A 14,761-nucleotide genomic window follows, 5' to 3' on the forward strand; every position below is an offset into this window, starting at 1 on the left:
TGGAAACACAGTACGCCGCTAAGGTACCAGTTGTCCAGGTCGAGCTAGGAGGTCTTCGCGACAAGATCTCCACTCCAGCTGAGTGACTCGAGGGCAAGTCACCATGTTTGTGTTGGGGGCTTGTTGGGAATGGGTCCTCTGGGGGTCAATTTTGGGGTTAAACACCAAAGTTTTGGGCAGAAGGCTCGAATTTTGAGTAAAGAAATGTAAAGTCTTCGCATTTTGTGGTCGCAGAGCATGAAGATGTCTAAAGTTATAAGGGTTTTCCACCCTTAGTTTAGATATGTTGTGTCGGTTTTGGAGATCTACCCATGGTCCGCGGACCATGGGATTGTATAAAAAGGGAAGTCTTAGAATATCTATGTAGACAGTACAGTAAGTAAGTTAAGAAGTCATGAGTCATTGGTTAGTTTGGGTGAGCTAAGAGTGAGAGTCTTATCATAGGAAGAGGCTCTGCAGCTGAGTGCGCAGAGGCCTAGGGTGGAAGTCCGCAGTTGAGTGCGTGGACCCCTACAACTATGTGCGCAGGGCAGATAGAGTTTGTACTGGGAACTTGAATCATAAATAAAGAGAAGTATTATGGAATCACTGTGTTTTCTGTTTTTTATTATTGCATGAAATTATGATATTTTAAGTTTTGGGTTTACATTATAATGTCAAATTGATGTGTGAATGTATCTATTTCTATTTGTTATTTGAACGTAATGATGTATGTTTACATGAGGGTAATTTTAATTGCATGATAAAGTTGGCTAACCACTAAGGTATTAGCGAACGAGACAGTAACATAGTCATAGAGGCGGGTAAGTGCGTGAATCATTGTTTAGGGTTACACGAAGGAAAGTCGGATACCTTCGCGAAGGTTTTGAAAGAAGAAGGAGGAAATACATCGATAAGCCCTAAAGGCTTATCGATCTGCGTGAAAGCACGGATTAAGGTAGAAAACCGACATCACAACCATCTCAGAGTGCGGAAACTTGGTTCCTGCATCCCCCCATACTACTTCAGGTGAGACTTTGGTTCGTGCTCCACGAACTGATGCCGAAAGGGCCAGTAGTGTAGGGATTTTCTTGGCTGCCTAATGCTGAACCTAGGTCAGGGCCCATCAAGCCAACAAGGTGATTCCAAGTAGTATTTGAAATTTATATGTGTTCTTGTTCATTGTAATTCATTTATTGTTATTTATTCTATGGAAAAGAGTAATGAAACTACTGGTTGTTTTGAACAACACAGATTTTCTGAACTTACAATACCTATAATCATTAAATTAAATAACCTTAATAGGTGCTCCCCTTTTCTATATTTTTTTGTCTTTCATATTTTATGCTAAGGTCTGAGACAAAAGATTCTGCAATAAGTGGCCTTCTGTTCTGGGCCTTTTATCATTTCTTTCCATCACCCTGCTACAACTTTGAATCATTTTCATTACAAGTGAGGCCATCTTGAAAAGTTTTTTTATCCCATAAAGTTCCCTTCACATTACTTGTGAAACACACTTCTAAACTATCATAATGGGGAAACAAATAAAATTCACTATATTTTTTTATGGATGTCCTAGGCACTGACCTCTACTTAGCCAGGGGTTGTCTCTAGGGTTACAATGCACCATGTGAAAGTTAGGGTTCCTAAATGCTCTTGAAATAAATTTCAAACATGTTAGTTTGGAATTTTCAGCATAGCATATTTTTTGGGATGTTTTAGAGTGTGAAATTTTGAGGAGTGGGAAATGATATCTCTGGGTACATATAGCCAAAATTTCATACATCGGTTAATTATTCTTTATGATATATTCCCTATGGAAATTACGGTTCATGAATGCTTCTGAAATCAATTTGAAACAAAGTAGTTTGGATTTTTTTCCCTAACTTATTTTCTAGGATGTTTTAGACTTTGAACTTTTTAAGTATCTATGGAGACATATAACAATACCTAACATAAAAATTGCATACCTTGGTTCACTATAGTTTTAGAGATATGCTCTATGTAATTTAATGTTTCTAAATGGTCTTGAAATCAATTTCAAATAGGTCAACTTGGAATTTTTGTTGTAAATTTTTCTTTGGGACTTTTTAGACTATGAAATTTTTAAAGATCTAAGCAAAAAGACATAAATGCTTTAGGTAAAATTTCATAATCATATTTGCAAAATTAAATATGGGGCATGCTAGACAAGTTCATTCTTGGGAAGAGGCCAAAATCAACATGCTTTGGAAGAGTTACCATAAATTTCATTTGGAGATTCAAGTTTTGTTCGAACTTGGTGAAGGTAGAAGTAGTGAGAAAACCTAGTGAAGGAAAAAGCAATAAACATACATGGTAAAGGAAGAATAAGTGAGCATACCTAATGAAGGAAGAAGTAACAAGTAGACCAGATGAAGGTAATGTGAATGTTATCATCTTTTGAAGAAGTTATATGCAGTAAAGAAAAGTTGTAATTGGAGGTTGTTGCTGAAATAAAGGGATTGGTGTCTATTACTAAGTTGGTGCTTGGTGGTGGGGATTGTTGTCTCTATTAGGTTGGTTACTGTGAATATTTGCAGCGGTGGGAATTGTTGTCTCCAGTAGGTTAGTAACTATGAATGTTTGTAGTGGTGGGGATTGATGTCTCTAGTAGCTTGGTTCGTGTGAATATTTGTGAAGGTGGAGATTGGTGTTTACAAAGATCTATAAAAATAGGTTGGTGCCCACCAAGGTTCGTACCAGTGGGGATTGGTATCTCTAATAGGTTTGTGCCTAAATTATAAAAATAAGTTTCATGGTTTTGTCCCAGAGTTTCCACATAAATCTTATGTTTCATGTTATGTAGTTGGTAGATCTCATATGTGATTATTTTCTTATGGTTCATGAATGTTTAAATAAGTGAAAATGATCTTATATTGATTCACACCCCCACCCCCCAAAGCATAAGTGTGTGCTCAAAATTTTCTTATGTAGAAGAAGCATTATTAGAGCTGCATTATTTCTTATAATGCCCTTGTTTTCCACATCTCCAATATACCTTTACAAATTTTCCCAGAGCTCTGGACTTAGATATCCCACTTGAGGACTCACTTTTATTTCTATATTGGGAGTGTCCTCTTATAGATAAAGAATCTATATTCTTTTATTCCATGTTTTTTCATTTCATCTCCTCATATAACAAGAATGAGACTATTTCATCCAAACTTAAAGTAATTGCATTACTACTAGTGGAAACAACCAGACTATCCCATGAGTTTGTTAGAGAACACAACCAACTAGTACACTTATCTTCATTTAAAATATTAATATCAACGGATAATAACTAACTTACACCAATATTGAAGGTGTTTGAGTGCTTTTTCATTGAGTCTCCACCCTTCATCCTCATGTTATACAACCTCTTCCACATGAATACTTTATTCATGAGGGACTTAGACTGATACAAAGCCCCTAACTTGTCTTACAATGCCTTCATTATAGCTTCTTATGAAACACTTAGTAATATAAATCTAAGAGGCACAATGATATTGTGCTCTTTTCCTTTCGATCCAACTTGGTTCGATCTTCTGTAACATCACTGCAATGTAGTACCCCAAATCCATAATGATCCACTAATCTTTGTCCACCAAAATATATTCCATTTTGAGCTTCAGTAACTCAAAACTCTACCCATCAAATTTCTTGATCTCTATCTTTGAATTGTGCACTATTTCCTTTCACCACAAGAATCAATATCGTAGATCTCCATTTGTAACAAGGTTTTCCATAGGCAAAACCCTTAGCCACAAATGCATCCCCTTGTAGCGAAACGACTCTGATACTAAATGTAACTTTTAACCTTGTATAGTTAATTCTCAAATTCATTCTTAATAAAAAAACATAAAAATGCAATGGCACACATAAACATTTAACACAACGATTTTACCCTAGAGACCCAAACTATGAAAACCAAAAATATTTCTTAGTAGTTTCATTTTTTACAATGGTATAATACAATATGTATATCTCACGACAACCATAAACCGCCAATCAATTTACCTTGGATTAGAATACAACAATAGTTCCTTAACAAGAATTACAAACCATGGGTTGAACCACAATGTGCTCCAAAATATTATAAGTAAAAACTACATAGAAAACTACAAAAAATGGACACAAAAAAACAATCCAGTCATATAAAGAATATAACACATACCTAACATTTGAAAGCATATTTATTCATACAAGTGGCAAGCTTGGTTGTAAAATTATCTACAAGTCTTTAATGCGTTTGTTAATTATCAAGAAATTTAAATCCTTCCTTAAATTTGTTAGAAAAAAAAAGTGACCTTTCTTTATCAAAGATTAAGTGATTTTCTTTATTAAAATTCATTTTCCATGAGGATTTTATGCATGATATTGATTAGAGTTAAAATTAAGGACTTGTGATATTAACAATTTAGTTGCATAAAGGGATATATTATATAGCATAGTGAACTACACTATTTCCAAGCCATGAATACAAGGCATTCTTTGAGAATTTGGCCATTACTTTAAAACATTGAGATTATTACATCTTAGAAATGATGAAACTTGAGGAATTCTATATCAAACCATTTTTTAACTAAATTTATAAAGCTTCTTTTCCAGTTCCTCATTTAACTATAAAATATTAGGTTAAAGACATTACTTAGGATAATATATAATTTGTTTTGGGTAATTAACTTAAGTTTAGACTTAGTATGGAAAATATGCATATATTTATATATAAATTATAGTGATTTTCTTTATATATAAAGGATAATAGTAGGTTTTATATAACAAGCTATACTCTCAAATAATACATTTTTATTCCATACAAAGTATAATATAGAAACTTACTTTTATTCTATACAAAGTATAATATAGAAACAAGCTCATCTTTTTTAGAAAGATAAGACTCCTTCATCACAAGGATAGAAACAAGCTCATCTTTTTTAAGAAAGATAAGACTCCTTCATCACAAGGATTGAATTTGAAACTTATTAGAACTAAACATCTCATACATTCAATTATATCTTATTATTTACCATTTTAGTACTAAAGTTATTATTATTATTATTTTTAATTAAATTAACAATGGCATATATTTTAAGTCATTATGAAAGAAATTTTATTTAAATTACTAATCTCTCTAAAATATAAATTTATATATATAAAAGAAGGGATTGTTTTTTTAATTTACATATATGGGTTAAAATGATTTTCTTTATAAAGTTTAGTATAAAGAATAAGAATTAGTTATAGTGATTTTCTTTATAAAGTTTAGTATAAAGAATAAGAATGTGTTTATATAATAAGTTATGTTTCTAAATAACAATATTTTATTTCATACAAAGTATAAGATAAGTTAACTTATTTTTAGGAATACAAGATTTTTAATTTGTTGAACAAATTTAATATAACAATCTATTTAAAAAAATAAATAAAATTTAATGGACTAATTAAAAACTAGTCTAGATTCATCTTAACTAATCTATCAACTAGCAATTGTCCCAAAAGGTACAAAGAGAGGCCGATAGGATTATTAAATTAGAATTGTTGAATTTCTCTAGAAGAGATGTTGGTTCAAGCCTAACGGATGAGCAATTTGAGCTGGCTAAAGGCCTTCTAATTGTTTTTTATTATTGTAAAATTATATTGATAATTCATATTATACGATGGATGAAATGTAAGTTAATGTTACAGAAAACTATTGCCAAAGAAAACTATGACAATCAATTACCATTTGCCCATAAATAAAATAGTAGAAGAAAAGGAAACTATTTTTCACGTGGCATGAAGTTGGAAAAAACAAACTATCTCTCACTAGGATGTGTTGCCACACAAAGTCTCTGCTAAGTCTGAAACAAGTGCTGAGTTGATTGCTTTAACTTGCTTGGAATAACAACCTTGAGTGCTTTGATAATTGTACGTTTGTTGGGTGCTGGTGATCATATTGCCTCCCCATGCATTTTGATTATTATTCAGAGAGCTGAAGAACGTTCCACTAGAGTCAACAACGGATGCATTTTTATTAAGTGCATTTGAAACATTTATTACAGCCATAGGAGCATTGAAATCTAAATATAAAGTGAAGAAGTCATCAACTTCATAGGATAATTCTATTCTTGTGGCTGCCTCTACAATAACCTTACTATTGGTTGCTGTCATTTGGTTCACAATCTGTCGCTCTCCAAGTGCTTGAAAAGTCATTAAATTATCATACGCGAACTCTTGCGAAGTATTAGTAATGAGCTTGCCATGAGAGGATTCTACCCAGCTAGAGGAAGAGATCCTCCTATTGCCAAATGTGTGAAATGATCCATCCAACTCTTTGAAGTTTGACACCAGAGACAACTCCAACTCCGGCTCCTCGTGTCCAATCAATTGCCCTATGATTGCACTGCTAGAGTTCCCATCAAGCCACAGGTGCAAGTTCACATCTATAAACCAAACATCCAGAGCATTGGTCACGCCGAAACCGAATGTGTGCTCTTTTCCATCCAACAGTTCCCCCAAAAAGGGTGTAACCTCAATCTCATAACTAGGCAGATCAAATGTCCCAATACCAACCAAAGGATCCCAGAACTATGTATCAATCCCTCCTGTATAAATCACAGGAAAAGGCCACACAACACCTACAAGGACCCCATCGATAAAGGCCACCAATTCTCTAAAAGGCCCATTACCAGGTCCAGTCAAATTATTTGCCTCAATATACACATTGGGGGGATTGTTGTACCAGAACTCATCATGTTGATGGAATGAAGCAAAAATCTCCAAAACGGCCTTGTAAGCATTAGGTGGTAGTTGCAACGACTTCGACTGCACATCAGACGAATTTTCTATCTGAAACCAGGATCCCCCAATATGAGAACTAGGAAGCGAAATAGGCAGAATCAGATCTGCAAACCCTGTGTTATCTAACCCGTTATTCCCAGAATCTCCATAAAAATTAAATGTTATATTGACATGATAAACCCCAGTATAAGTCTTATCAACTACGTTATCAAGCTGGACTTCAAGGATTTGAGGCTTATCTAACAATGAAGAATATTTAGTAATATCCTTCTGAATGATCCATTCAATCAGTCCCCCATCGGGTTCTGTTGTACAAGTGCGCAGGATCTCCACTTCACTCAACCACACCCCTGCAATACGGTCATACTGAAACCCATCACACGTTGCCTTCCACTCCATCACCACTTTCGTCCAATTCTTCTGACAGTTTGGGGGTGGCATATACTTTCCTATAACTGGAGGATAATTATACGTGTACCCAAAATCGTGGTCTAACAGTTGGACAGAGCATGGATTCTCGTGGGGAACCTCGATGGGTTTTGTAACCTCAAAAAATTCCTCAGCATTGCCTTGGAAGGGAGACAGATTTACCCGGTCTCTGGGTGGTCGAGCGAATGTAGTAGAGACCTCCCTTGGCCTCCGTACGTCAATGATGGCAAGAGTTGGAGTGGCCAGCAGTAACATCACCAGCATCTGCCAATGGATCTCCATCTAAATGCAAAATTCAACACAGTCTACTGATCAACCCTCTGCTCCTTGCCCAGAACTTTATAATGGAAAGCTCCTTGACCAGTGCTTTATAATAGAAACAACAAGGCTGATGCATACTCTGACGGGTGCATGGCGTCCAGAAAATCTTGCGTTTTTCCAAAACGAGCACCCCGGCTTTTTCTTCCACCGGATACGCGGAGATAAGGCCACTAGATTTTTGCTTCGAAAACATTACCAATGTAGGAATTTGGAAAGACTGCTGACGTTCCTCGACGTGAAAATATCTTCACTTAGGGTGCCATAAACTCCACGAACTCTCCCGGAAGCTCGACGCACAGATGTCAAGTGGAGAGTAAAAGTTTTCCCTGCTTTCTTGATTTTCCGTTGTTTCGTTTTCTGGTTCAGATCAACGGTTGAAAGTGTCTCACCTGATCGAACGGAGCAGGGTAAAAGTGTTGACGAAGAAGTTGATGCATAGGAAGGCTTATTAGCCTAAATATCAAAAAAGATCAAATTTCTTAAGTACAAACATTTCCCCATATATCTTATATAATATTTATTATAATTATTAATTATATATATTTTTAATTATTATTATATATTTTTTTATTTTAATGTAATTTAATTGAGTCAAAATATTTACATAATATAACACAACAGGTCATTACATCTTCTTCCAAACTAGGCCGGTATCACCTCTAGGTGTAAGAATGTTCTTGACCAAATTTTATTAACCTAACTTAGATTCATCTTAACTCCGGAATAGAGAGAGATCAAATCTCTAAAAGTTTTGAACTCAAAAAAGAGATTTACATTTTAAGAAATTTGATCTCTCTCAATGTTTAATAGATTGAAAATTAAATTTATTTATTTATTTTTTAATTTAATTTTTATTTAAATATAATTTGATATAATCAAAATATTTAAATAACATAGCATGACATTACAACATCTCTTTCATACTGCATGGAATAGAGAAAACCAAAAAACATATAATCACTTGCTCTAATTTTGACCATACTAGAATTCAATTCTAATTTGAATTCTAATGCTAATTAGGGAAAAGTGGCATTGAATAAGAAAAAGGCTTAAAAAAAAAGGTGGCATGGGCTAGAAAAAGTGGCATGGGCTAAAAGTAAGAAATAAGGCTTAAAAGAGTTGAAAAGAGGAATATGACCCGAATGAATCGGAAGGAAATTTGGGTTATCAACTTCGTCCACTCTTCTATCACCATACATACTACCCTATTCAACATTTTATTGCTCTTTCTAGAAAAAGTGGAAAAGGCTGAGAGTGCTCAAAAGGGGAGATATGAACACAATGAATGGCAAGGAATCAGGATTTCAGGGAGGTGCAGAGCACGCGCTCAGCACGCGCCGACGCTATCTTTCAAAGATTATCCACACACGTGTCATCAGATCCCTGATGACCTAGCCGCTGAGATCCTTTAAAAGTCCTTAATACCCATTCCCTACACACAGGCTTAAGGAATTTTATTCGTTAGTGTTGTGGAATGAATGTCGTTGAAGCCGTGAGACAATAACTACGGTCTTTTTTTCCTATATAAGGAGTGTCCTCCAAAGCTGCCTTAAAGAAACCCGTGCTCTGTAACGAAAGGCTACATTGTTGAGTAATCAGGAGCATTGGATTGCATTTTTAGAGGTACATTAAGTTTTCTTGAATTTTTAGGTTTTATATTGTAACCAGAGCATCAATTCCTTGTTTGTTTGGCCCCCATTTTGTGTTTTACTAGTGATGTGCCTCAAGAACCGATGTACAAGTCTACAGTCCAGGTGGGCCAGGTTGGGTGATTCATAAGTCTGTGTGTTTGTGTACATTTAACTGTTTCTTGAATTAAATGGTTCATGGGATTCATTGAATATGGACACCAATAAATGTTTGTGGAAACATGGGTTTGATATGTACCACGGTGGTTGCAGTTGCAGAGCAAATCGACATGTAGCCTTGAGCTTCGAAGCTTCCAGGTGCATGTCGGACATGGGTTTATTTTTCTCATCACAAGAGATTGAAATGTATGCTGTTTCATGTGGTGGCATAAACCTTGGTTTTATACTTTGACTTTTGTGGCTGTATTTCGATTTCTTGGGCATCTTCTTTGATACATAGATCTCTCTGGTTTTTCGGTTCTCTGGTGTTTTGTTTTTTCAGTTGTTTAACACCGTTTTTTGTCAGATACTGGAGATGGGTTTTGAATTGAGTTTTTATTTAATTGAAATGTTTGATTCTATGGGGTTCTTCTGGAATCATCGCATTAAAAAGTGGATGCAAACTCTCATACAATAATATTAATCGTAGAAAAAGCCCTAGACTCTACAAGTATTGATATCTACTTAATCGTCGAAAGTCCTATACTTGACCAGTATTGATATCTGTTCCTTTTGGTGTTGATTTTGGCATATTTGCGTATATTTGGGTCTTGTTATTTTTCAAATAAATGATTATTTTCTTGTCGTCTGGGGCTAGATTGAGAATGAGTGGAGTGTTCCAGTCCCCGAATCCAGAAGACCTGTATCTTGGGCCAATTCGTATATTGACACTAGATCAGTGCGCCTCTAATCAATTTTATCTTAATAATATTCGATGGACAAGGGGAGCGGGATGTTCATGTTCCGTATTCCCCGAAACCCTATACCCATATCATATCTTGTTTCGTTCTTGCTTCAGTTTCTGTTAACGCAGTCCCGAAGGCGCTGTTGTGTTTGGATTAGTTTTATGTATTAAAGTTCGAGGGTGCCTTAATGTTTAGAATTCCATAGTGGATTAGCCAATTCTGTTTTGGTAGAACTTATCATATTGTTTTTAGTCATGCTGCAGTTCCTTCGACTTCGTTTAGTCATTATGGTTTTAGGTATGTATTATAACAACTGTCTTAATGAAATTGAAAGCCCATAATGCGCGCTGTATCTTATCTATTACATCTACATTTATTGGGACTCAGAAAATACTGAACATTGAACTGATGCATCTCTACAGAGACCGTTGGTATTAGTTGGTAAACTTCTTGTCTTGATATTTTCTTGTGCTAACAAAGATAAAATGTTTTGAGAGTCTTGTGTTGGTGTTTGCCTGGTGTCTATTGAAGCCATTCAGTGTTGCTGTTTGTTGGAGAATGAATTCATTTTATTGTTCGGCTTAAGATTTGAAAGAGTGTTGCTTGATTCATGATTTGCAGGGTTAACTAAAAGCAAAATGTCACTCAAAGCTTCCACTACTTTTGGTGCCTTATCATCTCTGAAGCAGCATGATGTCTTCAAGGATAAGGTGGCAGGGAATAATTCCCTGTGTTTGGTACCTTACAGAAGGCAAAAGAGAGAAGGTTTGTGCAGTGTTCGTGCTAGAACTGGAGAGACCAACAGTAGGCCTTTGACAGGTGTGATCTTTGAGCCCTTCACTGAAGTGCAGAGTGAGCTTGTACAAGTTTCCAATAATTCTACTCAATCTTTTGCACGCCAGAGGTTCGCGGATGCTTGCGAAGCTGCTTTGAATGAGCAAATCAAGTATCTTGCTTGTCCTTCTTCGCTGTTTCTTCTGAGTCTACCCACTTTTTAAAGTGTGTATTGTTGCTCACTAGTGATTTCATAGAGATGTATAACATGAAATGGATTTTTCTCTTGCAGTGTAGAATATAATGTCTCATATATTTACCATGCTCTCTTTGCCTATTTTGATCGAGATAACGTTGGTCTGCCAGGATTTGCAAAGTAAGCATTCTGTGCCCCCATTACATGATGCTTTAGTATTATCCCTTTTTTTTAATGCCTGTTCTTTAATTCCCTCCAATGGGTATGTTCAATATCATCTCTCTAATCCCAGGAGTACTTGTTTGCAGTCTCTGATTTATCTGGACTTTATCCAGCCTAAATTATAACTATTATTAGTATTAGTTTACTGCAATTTTCACCAATTTGCACCCCAACCTGTCTGAAGATTATCTTAGCTGGGGAGGGGTAATCTTTTTATACTATTTCAAAAGTTCTGTCAGTATTTAGATGTTGTCTATAGGTGTAATCCCATTGTAAAATAGAATAGTAGATAGGAGGAGAAAGAGGTTTGTTTAAGGTTCACCACTCCATAGTGTATAAATGCCTTTGTCCCTTGTGACCATTGGGGGTTAGGTTACTTGCTAACTGCTTCTCATCAATGGGCTGCATAAAGTTTTAAATAAAGTTTAAATACAGTTGCTTAGGTGCATTCGAAGTTTAATAAGCTTGTATTTCATATGAACGCGAGCAGAGGTACACTTGAAATGTAGACGTGTGGCATGTGAAATTCAGAACCAATAGCAAGTTGTGATGAAAGTATTAGTCCTTTCTTTTTCGTATGTGGTTTTACAGTTATTATAAACTTCATTGCAGTCTAGGGTTTGAGAAAGCCTTTTAGAAGTGACGCTGGGAGCTCTTTCTTGGCAGGTACTTCAAACAGGCGAGTGATGAAGAACGTGGCCATGCAGAAATGCTCATGAAATACCAGGTACAAAAACTACACTGAATGTAATTAGGATGAACTTGGCTTATTTAATTATTTATTTTTCTAGTCAGGGTTATACCTTTTCTTATCCTTTGAAACATTGGTTATGGGTGATTTGGGAGAATAGAATGTGCGTGGTGGGAAAGTCAAGTTTCAATCCATATTGATGCCTGTCATGGAATTTGATCATCCTGAAAAGGGGGACGCCTTATATGGTGAGTTTATTTCTCGCTCCATAACTTTTTCCATAAAGGCAATGGTGGTTTTCCATTATATGCGAGTATCTGCATGTTGATGATTAATTTGAGTATGAGTACCGTCCCATTAGTTGCTTACCAATTATATGCTGCTTTTTCTTGCCTTTATAGGTTGCATAAATTTGTTTTAGTAGTCACACTTTTGTTTTCTGTCGGCTTATGTGTTTATGTTGGAGTGACAGCCATGGAGCTTGCCTTGTCATTGGAAAAGCTTACGAATGAAAAGCTTCTCAACTTGCACAGTGTAAGGGGGAGATTTTCAGATTAATTAAGCTGGGTTTTATTTCCATATTGCCTGTTATTCTGTTGACAACATTTGAACTTCATATTATTTTTTAATGTTGGGCAATGGGATGCATAATGCTGAATGGAGAATGGTTTTGGTGATCAGGTTGCTCAACAATGTAACGATGCACAAATGACAGATTATATAGAGGGTAACTTCCTTGCCGAGCAGGTAAAGTAATTGGTCTGGAGGCTATACAGTTCGATGATTTTGTTTATGGTTTTTGATGTTGTTTATCTAGTTATTTTAAAGTTTGCAATGGACTAATGGTATCTATTTGTCTCTTATGCTTTACAGGTGCAGGCCATCAAACAGGTATCTGAATATGTTGCTCAACTGAGAAGGATCGGCAAAGGACATGGTAAGAAGTGACTCCATCTTCAGTATGTTTTTCTTTTCTTTTCAGGAAACGATGTAATATATCATAATTCAGTGACCTAGCGATGGCTATCCAGTGTTTTGTTTGATGATTGATCTGAAAATACACATTCTATGGCCCAACAAGCCATGAATAAATATGAGAATATAATTGTGGTCTTGAAATATGCGACTGAAATTTTAGACCAATGGGTGAATCAACTCTGTACATAAGTATATAAAGGTGCCATATAATGGCCTGGAACTTATGTGCTAATTTTGATTTTGTACAGGTATATGGCACTTTGATCAAGCGCTTCTCAAAGGAGCAGATGCTGCTGGTGTTGCAGCTGCTTAGGAATTTCATGGAATTGAAAACCTCTTTTATTATTGAAGCTGTTCCTCCAGAGAGCCATGATGTGATTTCATTAACTTCTTAAACAGACGACGACTATGTTATGCTATCCTTGGATTCCTCCTCGCAGATACATGAGTTTATTATCTTTAGATGACTCCTTATATAATTTTGACTTAGCCTATGATTTTCTGAAGCAGTTCCTCCAGTGTAATAACCATGATATGATATCATTACCTTCATAGAGAGATGACGACCATATTATGCTATCCTTGGGTCCTTAGATTCGTCCTACTCCTACGTCAGGTTATTGTCTTTAGGTGAATGCTTTATAATTTTGACTTGTTCAATTATAATGATAATGATATTGAGCTTTTATATAAGTAGCCTTTCACCAAAAGGTTGATGTTATTGATGACATGCTTGCTGTATCTGTATTGTGTAAGTCAACTTGATTGAGTGTTTTGCGTGTCATGAAGATGAGGGATCCACAATAAATTGTTTAAATTTGATTGTCCCTTTGAAAATATCAATTAATTTTGGTTTTTCTGAACGAACTGTTCGGCATTTCGCTATCCATGTAAAGGTATGTGATAATTTCTAAAAACAAATCTTTTAAAGATATCTCCAAATCAAGAAATCCTCATCCCCTTTGAAAAAAAGGTAGCTTATGAAAAGTCAGCAGTTTTATTTCAAGAACGGTTTAAAAATATGTAATGCATCATATTATTAGTAGTAAGTACAGCCATGAAGGCATGTAACTACAGAGCAACCTGACTTCCATCTTAAAGAAACAACAAACTAGATGGAACATTTTAAACTAGTTATATATGGTTGCATTTTAAGATTAAAGCACCATTTTATTTTCTACTTAATCCTGATACAGGTATCACCAACCGACGGAAACTGAAAGCCTCTTTTAGTACGTGCTGTACTATTCATAGCAATTGGAAAACTAAGGGGTTGTGACACCTGCGATTGAACTAACATGGAACAAAGTATCGTTGTTATTGATCAGACTTTTGCTCGCATTCATATAGAAGAGGATTCCAGAACCTTAAGATACATAAGAAGTTCTTAAGCCATATTGATTTGAAGTCTCTTATGTTGAGGAGCTTCTTAGGATGACCTTTTGCTGTTACTTGGTTATTTGTATCCATTGAAAGGGTAGAAGTGTTGATGTCATTCTTTCATGGAATAAAATGGACAGTTTCCAGTATGAGTAAGTATAATCACTGGAAACCATTCTACTGGTGAAGTTCTTTTTCTCAAGGGCTTATTGCAATTATTTAATTATGTTGAAAATTTAACTGGAAAAAAGAGAGATTCAAACCGTTCTTTTTCTCAAGGGCTTATTGCAATTATTTAATTATGTTGAAAATTTAACCGGAAAAAAGAGAGATTCAAACCACTTTAATAAATTTAGTAAAAACTGTAAAATTGCAAAAAAAAAAAAAAAAAAAATAAAAAAATTTTTAATTGTAAAAAAAGAGAGATTCAAACCACTTTAATAAATTTAATAAAAACTGTAAAATTGCCCAAAAA

General features: G+C 35.2%; 1 protein-coding gene and 1 pseudogene across 3 annotated transcripts; one reads left to right on the top strand and one right to left on the bottom strand.

The window, feature by feature from the left end:
* Window positions 1–5,787: 5,787 nt before the first annotated feature.
* LOC149162936 (peptide-N4-(N-acetyl-beta-glucosaminyl)asparagine amidase A pseudogene) lies at window positions 5,788–7,473 on the bottom strand (annotated as a pseudogene).
* Window positions 7,474–8,937: 1,464 nt separating this feature from the next.
* LOC149162937 (ferritin-4, chloroplastic-like) lies at window positions 8,938–13,599 on the top strand. 3 transcript variants are annotated; one of them, XM_089437459.1, is made up of 9 exons: window positions 8,938–9,135; window positions 10,667–10,991; window positions 11,112–11,195; window positions 11,904–11,964; window positions 12,089–12,176; window positions 12,401–12,462; window positions 12,610–12,675; window positions 12,802–12,865; window positions 13,155–13,599. In XM_089437459.1, the coding sequence occupies exons 2-9, from the start codon at window positions 10,684–10,686 to the stop codon at window positions 13,217–13,219; spliced, it is 798 nt and encodes a 265-aa protein (XP_089293585.1). In that variant the 5' UTR covers window positions 8,938–9,135; window positions 10,667–10,683; the 3' UTR covers window positions 13,220–13,599. The 3 variants fall into 3 exon arrangements, with proteins under 3 accessions (XP_089293585.1, XP_089293586.1, XP_089293587.1); XM_089437460.1 differs by lacking the exon at window positions 8,938–9,135 and adding an exon at window positions 9,306–9,458; XM_089437461.1 differs by lacking the exon at window positions 8,938–9,135 and adding an exon at window positions 9,961–10,486.
* Window positions 13,600–14,761: the final 1,162 nt, after the last annotated feature.

This window comes from Pinus tabuliformis, chromosome 5_2, assembly GCF_031772625.1.
Source record: "Pinus tabuliformis cultivar Carrire ecotype Pingquan chromosome 5_2, CPIR1, whole genome shotgun sequence".
Taxonomy (NCBI): Eukaryota; Viridiplantae; Streptophyta; class Pinopsida; order Pinales; family Pinaceae; genus Pinus; species Pinus tabuliformis.

Coding starts and splice junctions, on each gene's coding strand:
- LOC149162937 (XM_089437459.1), top strand. CDS start 10,684: ATGTCACTCAAAGCTTCCACTACTTTTGGTGCCTTATCATCTCTGAAG. Junction 11,965..12,088: donor AAATGCTCATGAAATACCAG/GTACAAAAACTA, acceptor TTGGGAGAATAG/AATGTGCGTGGTGGGAAAGT. Junction 12,177..12,400: donor AAAGGGGGACGCCTTATATG/GTGAGTTTATTT, acceptor TTGGAGTGACAG/CCATGGAGCTTGCCTTGTCA.